Source organism: Bubalus bubalis, chromosome 20 (assembly GCF_019923935.1).
Source record: "Bubalus bubalis isolate 160015118507 breed Murrah chromosome 20, NDDB_SH_1, whole genome shotgun sequence".
NCBI lineage: Eukaryota > Metazoa > Chordata > Mammalia > Artiodactyla > Bovidae > Bubalus > Bubalus bubalis.
Genome location: NC_059176.1, coordinates 39,930,012 through 39,949,401, shown reverse-complemented (window position 1 = coordinate 39,949,401; position 19,390 = coordinate 39,930,012). Strand labels below are relative to the sequence as shown.

Sequence of the window (19,390 nt, the reverse complement as noted above, 5' to 3'; positions counted from 1 at the left end):
CTGCAATTTTATCACGCGTGTAATTTCTGTATCCATTGCCCAGTCTAGATATGGAATGGTTCCATTAGAAGGATCTCTTGTGCTACTCTTTTATAACCAGAAAATCTTTGTCCCATACTTCCCCACTCCAACATGACCCCAACTCTGACAACTCCTAATCAGTTCAGAGGCAGTATTTTTGAACTTGAGGTGGAGTTATTAATATTTCCCTTTGCTGAGCTCCAGCAGCTTCTCACTGGGGTAGTAACCCAAATTGTCTGTGCATGCGTCTGCTCCCCAGGCCCAGAAAGGTGTCTTGTGTGAATAAGGGTCGCTGCTTCCCGAAGGCTCCTGCGCTGGTCTGAGAGCGATGGGATAAGCATCCTTCTTGCTCCCACCCTCCCTCAGAGTCAGCAGGGGTCCTTCTCTGGCCCCCTCAGCTTGGGAGGGCCTGGCTCCAGGCCAGGTCAGTCTGAGGGCCCCCTTCTCTCTGCACGTGCAGGAAGGACCTGTGTGCAGCCATGAACCAGCCCTGCGAGACCCTGGGCCTGTCCCACGTGGCGGGCATGTGCCAGCCACACCGCAGCTGCAACATCAACGAGGACACGGGCCTGCCCTTGGCCTTCACCGTGGCCCACGAGCTCGGGCACAGGTACCCTGCCACCCCCACTGCCACACTAAGAACCCAGCCTCACCTCCCAACCTGGAGGCACCAGCCAGCCAGGCTGATGGCCCATGCAGTCCCAGGGAAGGGAGCCCTGTCTTGAGGAATGAGCCCAACCTAGCCACATTCTGTCCTTGCCCTGTCCCCACCCCGCAGCCAGGCTGCTTCCCTGTTACACAGGAGAGGACTAAGCCTTAAGTGGGATTGAGATGGGCCGGAAAGTCACCATGGGTCTTTGTACCTCCCTGTTGCCCTCAGCGCTTGCATCTTTGACTCTTGGTCCCTGCCACCTCCCACCGCATTCCTAATTACTCTGCGACCCTAGGCAAGCTCCCTGCCCTCTCTGGGCCTCTGTATGCTCCCTGTTGGTTGAGGGAGTTGGATTCAGGGATGTGAAAGGCTCCCTCTGTTGGACACTTCTGTGTAAGGCTGTTGTGCCTAAGCATGGCCCCTGCCCTCAGCCATCTGTGCCTGGACTGTTTAGCTGTGAGTATGGCAGCATCTTAGATGGTCTGGGAGCCCACGAGGGCAGGCTCACAGAGAGCACTATTGGTCAGAGGGGTTGGCTCATCACTGAGGACTGAGTGAGATAGTGTTTCTGAAAAGAGCTTAGTATGATGCCTGGCACATAGGAAGAGCTCAGCACACATAATTATTTTCGTGTCTTTCCAAGGATGGTCTCCGAGACCTTTCCTGTGGCGTGGCAGCTCGGACTCCCTAACTCCACTGCACAGCCTTGAGATAGGACCTGGGGTGGGGAGGAACCCTGTCAGACTGTTCTTGGTGCCAGTGAGGCTGCGGGGGCCACCGTGGGCCCCCTGGGTGCCACCTGGCTGGCCGTTGTTGGCCAGCTCAGCCCAGACGCTCGGCTGCTCTGTGGTCCCTGGTGTTCAGTTCAGGATCAGCTGCTGGAGGGCCCCGGGCAGCTGGTTGTCACACCCACGTTTTACCTTAAGGAAACAGAGGCTCAGAGGTGGGGTGTGACTTTCCCCCGGCCACACGGTGGTTTGGTGGCAGAGCCAGGACCCGGCACCTCGCAGACCCCTGAGGGAGGGAGTGGGCTGGCGGGCTTCCCGCCGGCTCACCCGCCCCTGGGGCCTGTGCTCTCACACAGTTTTGGCATTCAGCATGACGGAAGCGGCAATGACTGTGAGCCCGTTGGGAAACGGCCTTTCATCATGTCTCCACAGCTCCTGTACGACGCTGCGCCTCTCACCTGGTCCCGCTGCAGCCGCGAGTACATCACCAGGTTCCTCGAGTAAGTCTCTCCCAGCCCCGGGCCTTGTCGAGCCGCTCAGGTCGAGGTCTGCCGGGGCAGCACCTTGAAGGATGCGCGGGAGTCCACAGAAGTATAGCGGGGAGAGGAGTGGGGTGTTCCTGGTACAGGAGGCATTGGTAAAGGCATGAGGACGCGAGGAGCGCAGGGTGGTTTTCAGAGCACTGCAGGATGTTAAGTGAGGCTACAGGAGCCAAAGCAGGGCAGGAAAGGAAGGTGGAGGAGGTGCAGAGCTGGCCGTGTGGCCGGTGGGGGCCAGTGAAAAGCGGGAAAGAAAGTGCCCTTGAAGGCACTGAAATACATGGCTTTACCTTTCTATTGTGTTCTCTTAATTTGCTGCTGCTAAGTCGCTTCAGTCGTGTCTGACTCTGTGCGACGCTATGGTATTTCAAATTTTACTATTTAATGTTTTAAGTAAAGACAAAACATTTAAATGATTAGTGCAAGTTTTTTTTTATTGAGATAAAGTTGATGTGCCATATTATATATTTTCAGATGTACAACCGTGATTTACCGTTTTTAAAGGTTATATTCCATTTATAGTTATAAAATGTTGGCTGTATTTCCTATGCTGTACTATATATCCTGGAGGGCATGGCAGCCCACTCCAGTATTCTTGCCTGGAGACTCCCATAGACTGAGGAGCCTGGTGGGCTACAATCCAGAGGGTCACAAAGAGTTGGACACAACTGAAAGCACCTTAACATGCATGCACACGCACAATATATCCTTGTAATTTTATGCATCATAGCTTGTACTTCTTAATCCCCTGTCCCTAACTTGCCCCTCCTCCCTTCCCTCTTCTCACTGGTAACCACTAATTTATTCTCTCATCTGATTCTTTTTTTGTTGTAATCATTATTTGTTTTATTTTTTAGATTCCATATGTGAGTGATATCATACAGTATTTGTCTTTCTCCATCTGACATTTCTCTAAGCATAAAATCTTTAAGTCCATCCATGTTGTTGCAAATGGCAAAATTTCATGCCTTTTGTGGCTGAGCAGTATTCCGTTATCTGCTACATATTCTTTATCCATTCATCTGTTCATGGACAGTTTGTTTCCATATCTTTGCTGTTATAAGTGGGGCTGCTATGAACACTGATGTGCATGTATCTTTTCAAATTAGTGTTTTCATTTTTTTCCCCGTATATACCCGGAGTAGAATTGCTGGGTCACGCGGTAGTTCTGTTTTTCGCTTTTTGAGCCATACTGTTTTCCACACTGGCTGCACCAATTTACAGTCCTGCCAACAGTGCACAAGGGTCCTCTTTTCTCCACATCTTTGCCAACGTTTGTTATTTGTGTTCTCTCTGATGATAGACCTTGTGAGGTGTGAGGTGATGCCTTGTTTTGGTTTTAATTTCTCTGATGATTAATGATGTTAAACCTTTTTTCATGTGTCTTCTTTGGAAAAATATATATTCAGGTCTTCTGCACATATTTTTAATCTGGTTGTTTTTTTTTTGACATTGACTGGTATAAACTGTTAACATATTTTCAATATTAACTCCTTCTCAGTCATGTCTTACAAATATTTTCTCCCATCCAAAGGTTGTCTTTTCATTTTGTTGATAGTTTCTTTCACTGAGTGAAAGCTTTTAAGTTTAATTAGGTCTCGTTTGTTTATTTTTATTTACTTTGCTTTAGGAGACAGATCCAAAAAAATTATTGCTACAATTTATGTCAAAGGGTGTTCTGCTTATGTTTTCTTCTGGGAGTTTTATGGTTTCCCGTACTACATTTAGGTCCTTAATCCATTTTGAGTTTATTTTTTGTACATGGCTTGAGACAGATGTTCTAATTTCATTCTTTTACATGTAGCTATCCAGTTTTCCCAGTACCATTTACTGAAGTGACTGTTTTTCTATTGTATATTCTTGATTCCTTTATTGAAATTAATTGACCATAGGTGTGTGGCTTTATTTCTGGGCTCTCTGTTCTGTTGATCTGTATGTCTGTTTTTGTGCCAGTATCATACTGTTTTTTAAAAAATTTTATTAAAGTATAATTGATTTATGTGTTTAATTTCTGATATATAGCACAGTGAATCAGTTATACACATATATATATTCTTTTTCTTTCTTGGGTTTCTCTTACCTTGGGTGTGGGGTATCTCTTCACGGCTGCTCCAGCAAAGCGCAGCCATTGCTCCTTACCTTGGACAAGGGGTATCTCCTCACCGCTGCTCTTCCTGACTTTCAACATGGGATAGCTTCTCTAGGCCATCCTGTGCCCACACAGCATCAGAGGGCAGACACACTGAAACCATACTCACAGAAAACTAGTCAATCTAATCACACTAGGACCACAGCCTTCTCTAACTCAATGAAACTAAGCCATGCCCGTGGGGCAACCCAAGATGGGCGGGTCATGGTGGAGAGATCTGACAGAATGTGGTCCACTGGAGAAGGGAATGGCAAACCACTTCAGTATTCTTAGCTTGAGAACCCCATGAACAGTATGAAAAGGCGAAATGATAGGATACTGAAAGAGAAACTCCCCAGGTCAGTAGGTACCCAATATGCTACTGGAGATCAGTGGGGAAATAACTCCAGAAAGAATGAAGGGATGGAGCCAAAGCAAAAACAATACCCAGCTGTGGATGTGACTGGTGATAGAAGCAAGGTCCAATCCTGTAAAGAGCAATATTGCGTAGGAACCTGGAATGTCAGGTCCATGAATCAAGGCAAATTGGAAGTGGTCAAACAAGAGATGGCAAGAGTGAATGTAGACATTCTAGGAATCAGCGAACTAAAATGGACTGGAATGGGTGAATTTAACTCAGATGACCATTATATCTACTACTGTGGGCAGGAATCCCTCAGAAGAAATGGAGTAGCCATCATGGTCAACAAAAGAGTCTGATATGCAGTACTTGGATGCCATCTCAAAAATGACAGAATGATCTCTGTTCGTTTCCAAGGCAAACCATTCACAGTAATCCAAGTCTATGCCCCAACCAGTAATACTGAAGAAGCTGAAGTTGAACGGTTCTATGAAGACCTACAAGACCTTTTAGACCTAACACCCAAAAAAGACGTCCTTTTCATTATAGGGGACTGGAATGCAAAAGTAGGAAGTCAAGAAACACCTGGAGTAACAGGCAAATTTGGCCTTGGAATACGGAATGAAGCAGGGCAAAGACTAATAGAGTTTTGCCAAGAAAATGCACTGGTCATAAAATACACCCTCTTCCAACAACACAAGAGAAGACTCTACACATGGACATCACCAGATGGTCAACACCGAAATCAGATTGATTATATTCTTTGCAGCCAAAGATGGAGAAGCTCTATACAGTCAGCAAAAACAAGACCAGGAGCTGACTGTGGCTCAGATCATGAACTCCTTATTGCCAAATTCAGACTTAAATTGAAGAAAGTAGGGAAAACCACTAGACCATTCAGGTATGACCTAAATCAAATCCCTTATGATTATACAGTGGAAGTGAGAAATAGATTTAAGGGACTAGATCTGATAGATAGATTGCCTGATGAACTATGGAATGAGGTTCATGACATTGTACAGGAGACAGGGATCAAGACCATCCCCATGGAAAAGAAATGCAAAAAATCAAAATGGCCGTCTGGGGAGGCCTTACAAATAGCTGTGAAAAGAACAGGAGCAAAAAGCAATGGAGAAAAGGAAAGATATAAACATCTGAATGCAGAGTTCCAAAGAATAGCGAGAAGAGATAAGAAAGCCTTCCTCAGCCATCAGTGCAAAGAAATAGAGGAAAACAACAGAATGGGGAAGACTAGAGATCTCTTCAAGAAAATCAGAGATACCAAAGGAACATTTCATGCAAAGATGGGCTCGATAAAGGACAGAAATGGTATGGACCTAACAGAAGCAGAAGATATTAAGAAGAGGTGGCAAGAATACACAGAAGAACTGTACAAAAAAGATCTTCATGACCCAGATAATCACGATGGTGTGATCACTGACCTAGAGCCAGACATCCTGGAATGTGAAGTCAAGTGGGCCTTAGAAAGCATCACTATGAACAAAGCTAGTGGAGGTGATGAATTCCAGTTGAGCTATTCCAAATCCTGAAAGATGATGCTGTGGAAGTGCTGCACTCAATATGCCAGCAAATGTGGAAAACTCAGCAGTGGCCACAGGACTGGAAAAGGTCAGTTTTCATTCCAATCCCAAAGAAAGGCAATGCCAAAGAATGCTCAAACTACCGCACAATTGCACTCATCTCACATGCTAGTAAAGTAATGCTCAAAATTCTCCAAGCCAGGCTTCAGCAATATGTGAACCGTGAACTTCCTGGTGTTCAAGCTGGTTTTAGAAAAGGCAGAGGAACCAGAGATCAAATTGCCAACATCCTCTGGATCATCAAAAAAGCAAGAGAGTTCCAGAAAAGCATCTATTTCTGCTTTATTGACTATGCCAAAGCCTTTGACTGTGTGGATCACAATCAACTGTGGAAAATTCTGAAAGAGATGGGAATACCAGACCACCTGATCTGCCTCTTGAGAAATTTGTATGCAGGTCAGGAAGCAACAGTTAGAACTGGACATGGAACAACAGACTGGTTCCAAATAGGAAAAGGAGTACGTCAAGGCTGTATATTGTCACCCTGTTTATTTAACTTCTATGCAGAGTACATCATGACAAATGCTGGACTGGAAGAAACACAAGCTTGCATCAAGATTGCCAGGAGAAATATCAATAACTTCAGATATGCAAATGACACAACCCTTATGGCAGAAAGTGAAGAGGAAGTCAAAAGCCTCTTGATGAAGGTGAAAGAGGAGAGTGAAAAAGTTGGCTTAAAGCTCAACATTCAGAAAACGAAGATCATGGCATCCGGTCCCATCACTTCATGGGAAATAGATGGGGAAACAGTGTCAGACTTTATTTTTCTGGGCTCCAAAATCACTGCAGATGGTGACTGCAGCCATGAAATTAAAAGACGCTTACTCTTTGGAAGGAAAGTTATGACCAACCTAGATAGCATATTCAAAAGCAGAGACATTACTTTGCCAACAAAGGTTCGTCTAGTCAAGGCTATGGTTTTTCCTGTGGTCATGTATGGATGTGAGAGTTGGACTGTGAAGAAAGCTGAGCACTGAAGAATTGATGCTTTTGAACTGTGGTGTTGGAGAAGACTCTTGCGAGTCCCTTGGACTGCAAGGAGATCCAACCAGTCCATTCTGAAGGAAATGAGTCCTGGGATTTCTTTGGAAGGAATGATGCTAAAGCTGAAACTCCAGTACTTTGGCCACCTCATGTGAAGAGTTGGCTCATTGGAAAAGACTCTGATGCTGGGAGGGATTGGGGGCAAGAGGAGAAGGGGACGACAGAGGATGAGATGGCTGGATGGCATCACTGACTCGATGGACGTGAGTCTGAGTGAACTCTGGGAGTTGGTGATGGACAGGGAGGCCTGGTGTGCTGCGATTCATGGGGTCGCAAAGAGTTGGACACGACTGAGCGACTGATCTGATCTGATCTGATATTCTTTTTCATATTCTCTTCCATTATGGTTTATCAGAGGGTATTGAATATAGTTCCTTGGCCTATGTGGTGGGACCTTGTTGTTTATCCATCCCGTATATATGATAGTTTGTATCTGCCTGTCTCAAACTCCCAGTCTTTTCTCCCCCATGTCCCCTCCCCTCTAACCATAAATCTGTTATCTCTGTCTGTGAGTCTGTTTCTGTAGATATGTTCAGTTGTGTTGTATTTTAGATTCCACATACAAATGATATCATATGGCATTTATCTTTCTCTTTCTGAATTACTAGTGTAATAATCTGTAGGTATATCTATGTTGCTGCAAATGGCATTATTTCATTCATTTGTTTAATTTTGCTTTTGTTTCCATTGCTTTGGAGACTGACATAAGAAGACATTGGTAATGGTTTTGCCTGTGTTCTCTTCTAGGAGTTTAATGGTGTCATCTCTTATATTTCAGTCTTTAAGCTATTTTGAGTTTATTTTTGTGTATGGTGACAGGGTGTGTTCTCACGTCATTGATTTGTGTGTGGTTGTCCAACTTTCCCATCAGCACTTGCTGAAGAGACTATCTTTCCTCCATTGTATATTCTTGCCTCCTTTGTCAAAGATTAATTGGCCATGGGTGTGTGGCTTTATTTCTGGGCTCTCTATTCTCTTCTGTTGATCCATTCTCTTCTGTGCCAATACCATGCTGTTTTGATTACTGTAGCTTTGTCGTATTATTCAAAGCCTGGGAAGGTTATACCTCCAGCTTTGTTCTTTTTACTCAGAATTGCTTTGGTAATTAAGTCTTTCATGGTTCCATATAAATTTTAGGATTTTTTGTTCTAGTTCTGTGAGGAATGTCATGAGTAATTTGATAAGTATCACATTACATCTATAGATTGCTTTGGGTAGTAGAGTGGCCATTTTATTTTTTTTTTTTAATTTTATTTTATTTTTAAACTTTACATAATTGTATTAGTTTTGCCAAATATCAAAATGAATCCGCCACAGGTATACATGTGTTCCCCATCCTGAACCCTCCTCCCTCCTCCCTCCCCATACCATCCCTCTGGGTCATCCCAGTGCACCAGCCCCAAGCATCCAGTATCGTGCATTGAACCTGGACTGGCAACTCGTTTCATACATGATATTTTACATGTTTCAATGCCATTCTCCCAAATCTTCCCACCCTCTCCCTCTCCCACAGAGTCCATAAGACTGTTCTATACATCAGTGTCTCTTTTGCTGTCTCGTACACAGGGTTATTGTTACCATCTTTCTAAATGCCATATATATGCGTTCGTATACTGTATTGGTGTTTTTCTTTCTGGCTTACTTCACTCCGTATAATAGGCTCCAGTTTCATCCACCTCATTAGAACTGATTCAAATGTATTCTTTTTAATGGCTGAGTAATACTCCATTGTGTATATGTACTATAGCTTTCTTATCCATTCATCTGCTGATGGGCATCTAGGTTGCTTCCATGTCCTGGCTATTATAAACAGTGCTGCAATGAACATTGGGGTACACGTGTCTCTTTCCCTTCTTGTTTCCTCAGTGTGTATGCCCAGCAGTGGGATTGCTGGATCATAAGGCAGTTCTATTTCCAGTTTTTTAAGGAATCTCCACACTGTTCTCCATAGTGGCTGTACTAGTTTGCATTCCCACCAACAGTGGAAGAGGGTTCCCTTTTCTCCACACCCTCTCCAGCATTTATTACTTGTAGACTTTTGGATCACAGCCATTCTGACTGGTGTGAAATGGTACCTCATAGTGGTTTTGATTTGCATTTCTCTAATAATGAGTGATGTTGAGCATCTTTTCATGTGTTTGTTAGCCATCTGTATGTCTTCTTTGGAGAAATGTCTATTTAGTTCTTTGGCCCATTTTTTGATTGGGTCATTTATTTTTCTGGAGTTGAGCTGTAGGAGTTGCTTGTATATTCTCGAGATTAGTTGTTTGTCAGTTGCTTCATTTGCTATTATCTTCTCCCATTCTGAAGGCTGTCTTTTCACCTTGCTAATAGTTTCCTTTGATGTGCAGAAGCTTTTAAGGTTAATTAGGTCCCATTTGTTTATTTTTGCTTTTATTTCCAATATTCTGGGAGGTGGGTCATAGAGGATCCTGCTGTGATGTATGTCAGAGAGTGTTTTGCCTATGTTCTCCTCTAGGAGTTTTATAGTTTCTGGTCTTACATTGAGATCTTTAATCCATTTTGAGTTTATTTTTGTGTATGGTGTTAGAAAATGTTCTAGGTGCATTCTTTTACAAGTGGTTGACCAGATTTCCCAGCACCACTTTTTAAAGAGATTGTCTTTAATCCATTGTATATTCTTGCCTCCTTTGTCAAAGATAAGGTGTCCATATGTGCGTGGATTTATCTCTGGGCTTTCTATTTTGTTCCATTGATCTATATTTCTGTCTTTGTGCCAGTACCATACTGTCTTGATAACTGTGGCTTTGTAGTAGAGCCTGAAGTCAGGCAGGTTGATTCCTCCAGTTCCATTCTTCTTTCTCAAGATCGCTTTGGCTATTCGAGGTTTTTTGTATTTCCATACAAATTGTGAAATTATTTGTTCTAGCTCTGTGAAGAATACTGTTGGTAGCTTGATAGGGATTGCATTGAATCTATAAATTGCTTTGGGTAGTATATAGAGTGGCCATTTTAATGGTATTCTTCCAATCCAAAAGCTTGGGCTATCTTTCCATTTCTATGAATCATCTTCAATTTCCTTTACGAATGTGTTTTAGTTTTCAGCATTTAAGTCTTTTCACATTCTTGGTGAGATTTATTCCTAAGTATTGATTTTTTAAAATATGATTTTAAAAGAAATTTTTGTTTATATTCTTTTTCTAATATTTCATTGTTAGTATAAAGAAGTGCAAACAATTTCCATTGTTTTCCATACTTTTGTATCCTGCTACCTTGCCAAATTTGTTTATCAGTTCTCATATTTTTTGTGTGGATTTTCTGTATATACTATCATGTCATCTGCAGATGATAACAATTTTACCTCTTCCTTCTGAATTTGAATACCTTTTATTTCTTTTTCTTATCTGATTCCTGCAGCTGGATTTCCAATACTATATTGAATAGAAGTGATAAGAGTGGGTATACTTGTCTTGTTCCAGATTTTCATGGGAAGACTTTCAGCTTTTCAATGTTGAATATTATATTGGCTGTGGGTTTGTCATAAATATTAATAGTTTTATTATGTTGAGATATGTTCCATCTATACCCACTTTTGTAAGGACTTGTATCGTGAGTGGATGTTGAATTTTATAAAATGCTTTTTTTGCATCTATTATGGTGATCATGTGGTTTTTGCCCTCTGTTGATGTGTGTGTCACATTGATTTGCATGTGCTGAACTATCCTTGTGACCCTGGGATGAATCCAACTTGACATTGGTGCATGATGTTTTTTTTATGTGTTGTTGGTTTTGGTTTGCTAATATTTTCTTGAGAATTTTTGCATCTAATATTCATCAAAAATATTGACCTGTAATTTTCTTTTTTGGTATTGTCTTTGGTTTTGGTATTGGGTTGATGGTGGCTTCATAGAATGTCTTTGGGAGTTTTCCTTCCTCTTCAGTCTTTTGGAAGAGTTTGAGAAGGATTGGCATAAGTTTTTCTTTGTATGTTTGGTAGAATTCACCTGTGAAGCCATCTGGTCCTGTGCCCTTGTTTGTAGGGAGTTGTTGTTGTTTTTATAGATTACAAGTGCTATTTCACTTCTAGTGATCAGTCTATTCTGTTTCTTTTTGATTCAGCTTTGGTGGGCTGAGTTCTTCTAGAAAGTTGTCCGTTTCTTATAAGTTGTAGACTTTGTTGGCATATAATTGCTCATACTTCTGTAGTATTGATTGTGATTTCTCCCCTTTCATTTATTTTGTTTCTGTCATCTGTCTTCTTGGTGAGCATGGCCAGAGGTTTGTTAATTTTGTTTACCCTTTCAAAGAAGCAGCTCTTGGTTTCATTGATTTTTTTCCCCTGCTTTTAAAAAAAACTTAATTTTCTCTCTGACATTTATTAGTTCCTTCCTTCTGCTGGCTTTAGGTTTTGTTTGCTCTTTTTCTAATTCTTTTAGATGATGAGTTACGTTGTTTACTTGAGATTTGTCTTGTTTCTTTAAAAAGGCCTTTATCACTATGAACTTCCCTCTAAGAACTGTTTTTTGCTGCATCTCATAGATTTATTATGGTTGTGTTTTCATTGTCATTTGCCTCAAGGTTTTACATTTCCTTTTGATTTCATTGTTGACATACTGGTTTTTTCAGTTCAGTTCAGTTCAGTTGCTCAGTTGTGTCCAACTCTTTGCGACCCCATGAATCGCAGCACTCCAGGCCTCCCTGTCCATCACCAACTCCCAGAGTTCACTGAGACTCATGTCCATCGAGTCAGTGATGCCATCCAGCCATCTCATCCTCTGTCGTCCCCTTCTCCTCTTGCCCCCAATCCCTCCCAGTATCAGAGTCTTTTCCAATGAGTCAGCTCTTCGCATGAGGTGGCCAAAGTGTTGGAGTTTCAGCTTTAGCATCATTCCTTCCAAAGAAATCCCAGGGCTGATCTCCTTGCAGTCCAAGGGACTCGCAAGAGTCTTCTCCAACACCACAGTTCAAAAGCATCAATTCTTCGGTGCTCAGCTTTCTTCACAGTCCAACTCTCACATCCATACATGACCACAGGAAAAACCATAGCCTTGACTAGACGGACCTTTGTTGGCAAAGCAATGTCTCTGCTTTTGAATATGCTATCTAGGTTGGTCATAACTTTTCTTCCAAGGAGTAAGCATCTTTTAATTTCATGGCTGCAATCACCATCTGCAGTGATTTTGGAGCCCAGAAAAATAAAGTCTGACACTGTTTCCACTGTTTCCCCATCTATTTCCCATGAAGTGATAGGACCAGATGCCATGATCTTTGTTTTCTGAATGTTGAGCTTTAAGCCAACTTTTTCACTCTCCTCTTTCACCTTCATCAAGAGGCTCTTCAGTTCCTCTTCACTTTCTGCCATAAGGGTTGTGTCATCTGCATATCTGAGGTTATTGATATTTCTCCTGGCAATCTTGATGCAAGCTTGTGCTTCTTCCAGCCCAGATACTCTGCATATAAGTTAAATAAGCAAGGTGACAATATATAGCCTTGACATACCCCTTTCCCTATTTGGAACCAGTCTGTTGTTCCATGTCCAGTTCTAACTGTTGCTTCCTGACCTGCATACAAATTTCTCAAGAGGCAGGTCAGGTGGTCTGGTATTCCCATCTCTTTCAGAATTTTCCACAGTTGATTGTGATCCACACAGTCAAAGGCTTTGGCATAGTCAATAAAGCAGAAATAGATGTTTTTCTAGAACTCTTGCTTTTTCCATGATCCAGCAAATGTTGGCAATTTGATCTCTGGTTCCTCTGCCTTTTCTAAAACCAGCTTGAACATCTTGAAGTCCACGGTTCACGTATTGCTGAAGCCTGGCTTGGAGAATTTTGAGCATTACTTTACTAGCATGTGAGATGAGTGCAATTGTGCGGTAGTTTGAGCATTCTTTGGCATTGCCTTTCTTTGGGATTGGAATGAAAACTGACCTTTTCCAGTCCTGTGGCCACTGCTGAGTTTTCCAAATTTGCTGGCATATTGAGTGCAGCACTTTCACAGCATCATCTTTCAGGATTTGAAATAGCTCAACTGGAATTCCATCACCTCCACTAGCTTTGTTCATAGTGATGCTTTCTAAGGCCCACTTGACTTCACATTCCAGGATGTCTGGCTCTAGGTCAGTGATCACACCATCGTGATTATCTGGGTCATGAAGATCTTTTTTGTACAGTTCTTCTGTGTATTCTTGCCACCTCTTCTTAATATCTTCTGCTTCTGTTAGGTCCATACCATTTCTGTCCTTTATCGAGCCCATCTTTGCATGAAATGTTCCCTTAGTATCTCTGATTTTCTTGAAGAGATCTCTAGTCTTTCCCATTCTATTGTTTTCCTCTATTTCTTTGCATTGATCTCTGAAGAAGGCTTTCTTATCTCTTTGGAACTCTGTATTCAGATGCTTATATCTTTCCTTTTCTCCTTTGCTTTTCACTTCTCTTCTTTTCACAGCTATTTGTAAGGCCTCCCCAGACAGCCATTTTGCTTTTTTGCATTTCTTTTCCATGGGGATGGTCTTGATCCCTGTCTCCTGTACAATGTCATGAACCTCATTCCATAGTTCATCAGGCACTCTATCTATCAGATCTAGTCCCTTAAATCTATTTCTCACTTCCACTGTATAATCATAAGGGATTTGATTTAGGTCATACTTGAATGGTCTAGTGGTTTTCCCTACTTTCTTCAATTTAAGTCTGAATTTGGCAATAAGGAGTTCCTATGCAATATTGCTCTTTACAGCATCGGACCTTGCTTCTATCACCAGTCACATCCACAATTGGGTATTGTTTTTGCTTGAGCTGCATCTGAGCCACAGTCAGCTCCTGGTCTTGTTTTTGCTGACTGTATAGAGCTTCTCCATCTTTGGCTGCAAAGAATATAATCAGTCTGATTTCAGTGTTGACCATCTGGTGATGTCCATGTTTAGAGTCTTCTCTTGTGTTGTTGGAAGAGGGTGTTTGTTATGACCAGTGTGTTCTCTTGGCAAAATTCTATTAGCCTTTGCCCTGCTTCATTCCGTATTCCAAGGCCAAATTTGCCTGTTACTCCAGGTGTTTCTTGACTTCCTACTTTTGCATTCCAGTCCCCTATAATGAAAAGGACGTCTTTTTTGGGTGTTAGTTCTAAAAGGCTTTGTAGGTCTTCATAGAACTGTTCAACTTCAGCTTCTTCAGCTTTACTGGTTAGGGCATAGACTTGGATTACTGTGATATTGAATGATTTGCCTTAGAAAGGAACAGAGATCATTCTGTCGTTTTTGAGATGGCATCCAAATACTGCATTTCAGACTCTTTTTTTTGACCATGATGGCTACTCCATTTCTTCTGAGGGATTCCTGCCTGCAGTAGTAGATATAATGGTCATCTGAGTTAAATTCACCCATTCCAGCCCATCTTAGTTCACTGATTCCTAGAATGTCGATGTTCACTCTTGTCATCTCCTATTTGACCACTTCCAATTTGCCTTGATTCATGGACCTGACATTTCAGGTTCCTATGCAATATTGCTCTTTACATCATCAGACCTTGCTTTTATCACCAGTCACATCCACAACTGGGTGTTGTTTTTGCTTTGGCTCCATCCCTTCATTCTTTCTGGAGTTATTTCTCCACTGATCTCCAGTAGCATATTGGGCACCTACTGACCTGGGGAGTTTCTCTTTCAGTATCCTATCATTTTGCCTTTTCATACTGTTCATGGGGATTTCAAGGCAAGAATACTGAAGTGGTTTGCCATTCCCTTCTCCAGTGGACCACATTCTGTCAGACCTCTCTACCATGACCTGCGCGTCTTGGATGGCTCCATGGGCATGGCTTAGTTTCATTGAGTTAGAGAAGGCTGTGGTCCTAGTGTGATTAGATTGACTAGTTTTCTGTAAGTATGGTTTCAGTGTGTCTGCCCTCTGATGCCCTCTTGCAACACCTACCATCTTACTTGGGTTTCTCTTACCTTGGACGAGGGGGTATCTCCTCAATGCCGCCCCTCCTGACCTTGAACGTGAAGTAGCTCCTCTCGGCCCTCCTGCGCCCGCGCAGCCACTCCTCCTTGGACGTGAGGTAGCTCCTCCCAGACGCTGCCCCTGACCTCGGACGCAGGGTAGCTCCTCTCGGCCGCCAACCCTGACTCAGACGCGGGGTAGCTCCTCTTGGCCACCACTCCTCAGGCATGGGGTCCTCCCAGCTTCTGCCCCTGACCTTGGACGTGGGGTAGCTCCTCTCGGCCGCGTTTGTGCACCGTCGCAGTCGCCCATGCTTAGAGTTTTTAGTATTGCTGCTATATTCTTTTAGTTTTTGCTTGTCTGAGAAATTCTTTATCTTTCCTTCTATTCTAAATGATAATTTTGCTGAGTAGAGTATCCTAGGTTGCAGATTTTTCTCTTTCAGGACTTTGAATATATCTTGCCATTCTCATCTGGCCTGCAACATTTCTGTAGAGAAATCAGTTCACATCCTCATGGGGGTTCTTTTGTAATTTAACTCTTTTTCTCTTGATGCCTTTAGAATTCTCTCTTGAACTTTTACTGTTTTAATTGAAATATGTCTTGGTGTAGGTCTGTTTGGATTCATTTTGTTTGGAACCCTCTGTGCTTCCTGAACCTGGATATCTGTCTCCTTCAGGTTTGGAATGTTTTCAACCATAATTTCTTCAAATATATTTTCAGGCTTCTTTGCTCTGTCTTCTCCTCCTGGGAGCCCTCTGGGAGTTATGTATAGATTGGCACACTCTTTGTTATCCCATAGACTCTTATTATATTGCTTTCATTTTTTTCGTTTGGCTTTCTGTCTGCTGTTCTGATTGGGCAATTTACATTATTTTATCTTCCAGATCACATATTTGTCCTTCTGCATTATTCATTCTGCTACTCATTGCCTTTAGCTTAGCTTTCATCTTGGCAAATGAGTTCTCTATTTTTTCCTTGATTCCTTTTTATAATTTCTAATTTATTTTTTACTGTAACTTGCATTTCTATCAATAATCCTTCTTAGTTCCTTCAATATTATCATTATCTTCTTTTTAAACTCAGTGTCTATTAGACTGAAGAAATCTGTTTCATTGTTTTTTCAGGAGAATTCTCTTAATCTTTGAATTTGGAATGGTCCCTCTGCATCTTTGTTTTACCTGTATTTCTCTTGCTCTATGAGTTTAGGAGAAACCATAATCTGTTGTAGTCTTAGAAGGCTGTTTTTGTGTGGGAGGCTGTGTAGCCTGGGTGGGTTTAATATTTTTGGTGCAAGGACTGTTTTTAGTATGGATCCCTACCACCTCTTTCCTTAGTATGTGCTGGCCATTATCCCCTTGATAAGAGGTGTGACTGGTGTTGTCTTCAGAGCCTGCACTGGATGTTGAGCTCCTCTGCTCTGTGTTTGTTACTGCCCTGTTCAACTGCTCCCTAATTATTAGAGTAGAAGCCAATAATGTTTCTGAGCTGCAGTGCAAGGTATGTGAGTTTGGAGCACTCCCACTGGCAGAGGAGCCACTGAGTTTTGCTCTGCCAGAACTGTCCACTGGTGGGCATGCTCTATTATGTCACCCATTGTGGGGGATCAAAAGTCCACTGTTGGCACTGCGCTTGGCCCCACCTCAACCATGGGAATGCCAGCAGTCAACCCTGGTGTTTCTCAGGTGTTGTTTTCACAAGGCCTCCAGCACAGATCCAAGAAGTCAGGTCCCAGGACTGCAGTAATCATGTACATGGACTCGCTGAGGGAGCTATGGAGGTAACTCAGATCCTGGCCCAGCCCAGCCCCACAGCATGTGCCCACAAAACCCACAACTCCTCAGGCCAGACCTCCCAGCCACAGGAGCACCCACTGTCTGCTTGAATGTCCTGCAGGTGCTGAATTTTCCAAGCTGGCAGCAGAGGTGTAAATCTGCAGCTCACACAGCCAGGGAGAGATTTCAGCCCTGCTTTATAAGTTATGTGGTCCTTAGGGCTTACCTATGATTTCAGCCCCACCTCTGCACATGGGAAACTCACTGGCACCTGGTGTGTGGGAGCCCACTGAGGTGGTGGCTAGGGTGTGATAGCCTGCCCAGGTGGTGGCCAGAGCATCGGAGCCAGCCAAGGCAGTGTTTGGGTTATGTGGACTCACCCAGGCTGGAGCCCACCCAGGTGGCAGCTGGGGCATGGAGAAATAAGCTGCAAGGGCAGCCCTGCCCCTCCCTTCACATGCCACTTAAATGTGGCACATTGCTTCTATGGTGGGCCCAGGCTTTTTCTGCAGACAACCTGGTTGTATCTGTACCACGCTCCAGCCACTTCAGGCTACTTCCACACAGCCAAGACCAGTCCTTTTTCCAGATCTGTCCTCTAAACCCCAAGTTTCAGCACCAGCCCCTGCCCATACCATAGGATGCTTGTCTCAGGCTGGAGCATGCAGGCTGGTTGCATTGTCTATGTAGGTCTTTCTGTTCTGCCTGCCACAAACCAGTTGTTATACTCTCCTCTGAGCCTGTGTAGCTCCCTTTCTGTCCCCATTGATCTTCCTGAAGGTGAGGGGGGCTTCCCAGGGTGTTGGACTCTGTCCTCTTTTACTGTTCCCTCCCAGGGGTGCAGGTTGCATCCTGCTTCCCTTTCTCCTCCTCCCCCCATCATCTTACCCAGTTATGTGGAGATCTTTCCTGTCCCTTCAGGTGTTTGAGGTCTTCTGCTAGTGTTCGGGGGGGCTTCCCAGGTGTCACTAGTGGTATAGAACCTGCCTGCCAATGCAGGAGACATAAGAGAGCTGGGTTCAATCGCTGAGTCAGGAAGATACGCTGAAGAAGGGCATGGCAACCCACTCCAGTATTCTTGCCTGGAGAATCCCAAGGACAGAGGAGCCTGGAGGGCTATGGTCCATAGGGTTGCAAAGAGTCAGACACAACTGAAGCAACTTAGCACAGCACAGCTAGTGTTCAGTAGGTATTCTGTGAGAATTATTTCATATGTAGATATATTTTTGATGTATTTGGGGCAGGAGCTGAGTTCCACGTCCTTCTACTCTACCATCTTAATTCCTATCCCAGTACCATACTGTTTTGATTACTGTAGTTTTGTAGTATAGTCTGCAGTCAATGAGTATGATCTCCAGCTCTGTTCTTTCTCAAGATTATTTTGGCTATTTGAGGTCTTTTGTGTTTCCATACAAATGCTAAAATTATTCTAGTTTTGTGATAAATGCCATTGGTATTTTGGCAGAGATTGCACTGAATCTGTAGATTGCCTTGGATAGTATGATCATTTTAACAATACTGATTCTAACCTATGAACATGATGTATCTCTCCATCTGTTTGTGTCATCTTCAATTTCTTTCATCAGTGTCTTATTTTATGGGTACAAGTTTTTTACCTCTTTAAGTAGGTTTATTACTAGATATTTTATCCTTTTTGATGTGATGGTAAATTGCTTTCCTTAATTTTTTGTGATAATTTATTGTTACTGTATAGAAATGCAACAGATTGCTTGATATTAATTTTGTATCTTGCAGCTTTACCAAATTCATTGATGAGCTCTAGTAGTTTATTTGGTGGCATCTTAAGGATTTTTCTGTATATAGTGTCTTGTCATCTGCAAACAGTGCCTGTTTTCTTTTTTTCAATTTGAATTACTTTTATTCCTTTTTCTTATGTGATTGCTGTGGCTGGGACTTCCAGTACTATGTTGAATAAATGTGGAGAGAGTGGGTATCCTTGTCTTATTCCTGATCTTAGAGGGAATACATTCAGTTTTTCACCATTGAGTATGATGTTAGCAATGGCTTTGTTGTTTATGGTCTTCATTATGTTGAGTTATATCGCCAACTCGATGGACATGAGTTACAGCAAGTTCCGGGCATTGGTGATAAGAGAAGCCAGGCATGCTGCAGCCCATGGGGTCACAAAGGGTTGGACACGACTGAGCAGCTGAACTGATATTCTCTCTATTCCCACTTTTTGGAGGGATTTTTTCATCATAAATGTTTGAATTTTGTCAAAAGGTTTTTCTGTGTCTATAGAGGTGATTGGAGAAGGCAATGGCAACCCACTCTAGTACTCTTGCCTGGAAAATCCCATGGATGGAGGGGCCTGATGGGCTGCAGCCCATGGGGTCGCTAGGAGTCGGACATGACTGAGTGACTTCACTTTATTTTTTCACTTTCATGCATTGGAGAAGGAAATGGCAACCTACTCCAGTGTTCTTGCCTGGAGAATCCCAGGGACGGGGGAGCCTGGTGGGCTGCCGTCTATGGGTTTGCACAGCATCAGACACGACTGAAGCGACTTAGCAGCAGCAGCAAGCAGCATAGAGGTGATCATATGGCTTTTATTCTTCAGTTTGTTAATATGGTGTATCACCTTGATTGATTTGCAGACATTGAATCATCATTTCTGAGATAAATC

At 42.9% G+C, this 19,390-nt stretch overlaps 1 protein-coding gene across 1 annotated transcript in view; it reads left to right on the top strand.

Annotated features, from left to right (window-relative positions):
• Positions 1 to 19,390, top strand: part of ADAMTS7 (ADAM metallopeptidase with thrombospondin type 1 motif 7) — a 63,990-nt gene that overhangs the window by 19,610 nt on the left and 24,990 nt on the right. Inside the window, exons 7-8 of the mRNA XM_006073283.4 lie at positions 482 to 631; positions 1,758 to 1,901. Coding sequence (XP_006073345.3) covers positions 482 to 631; positions 1,758 to 1,901 — 294 coding nt within the window. The remainder of the gene's footprint in view (positions 1 to 481; positions 632 to 1,757; positions 1,902 to 19,390) is intronic.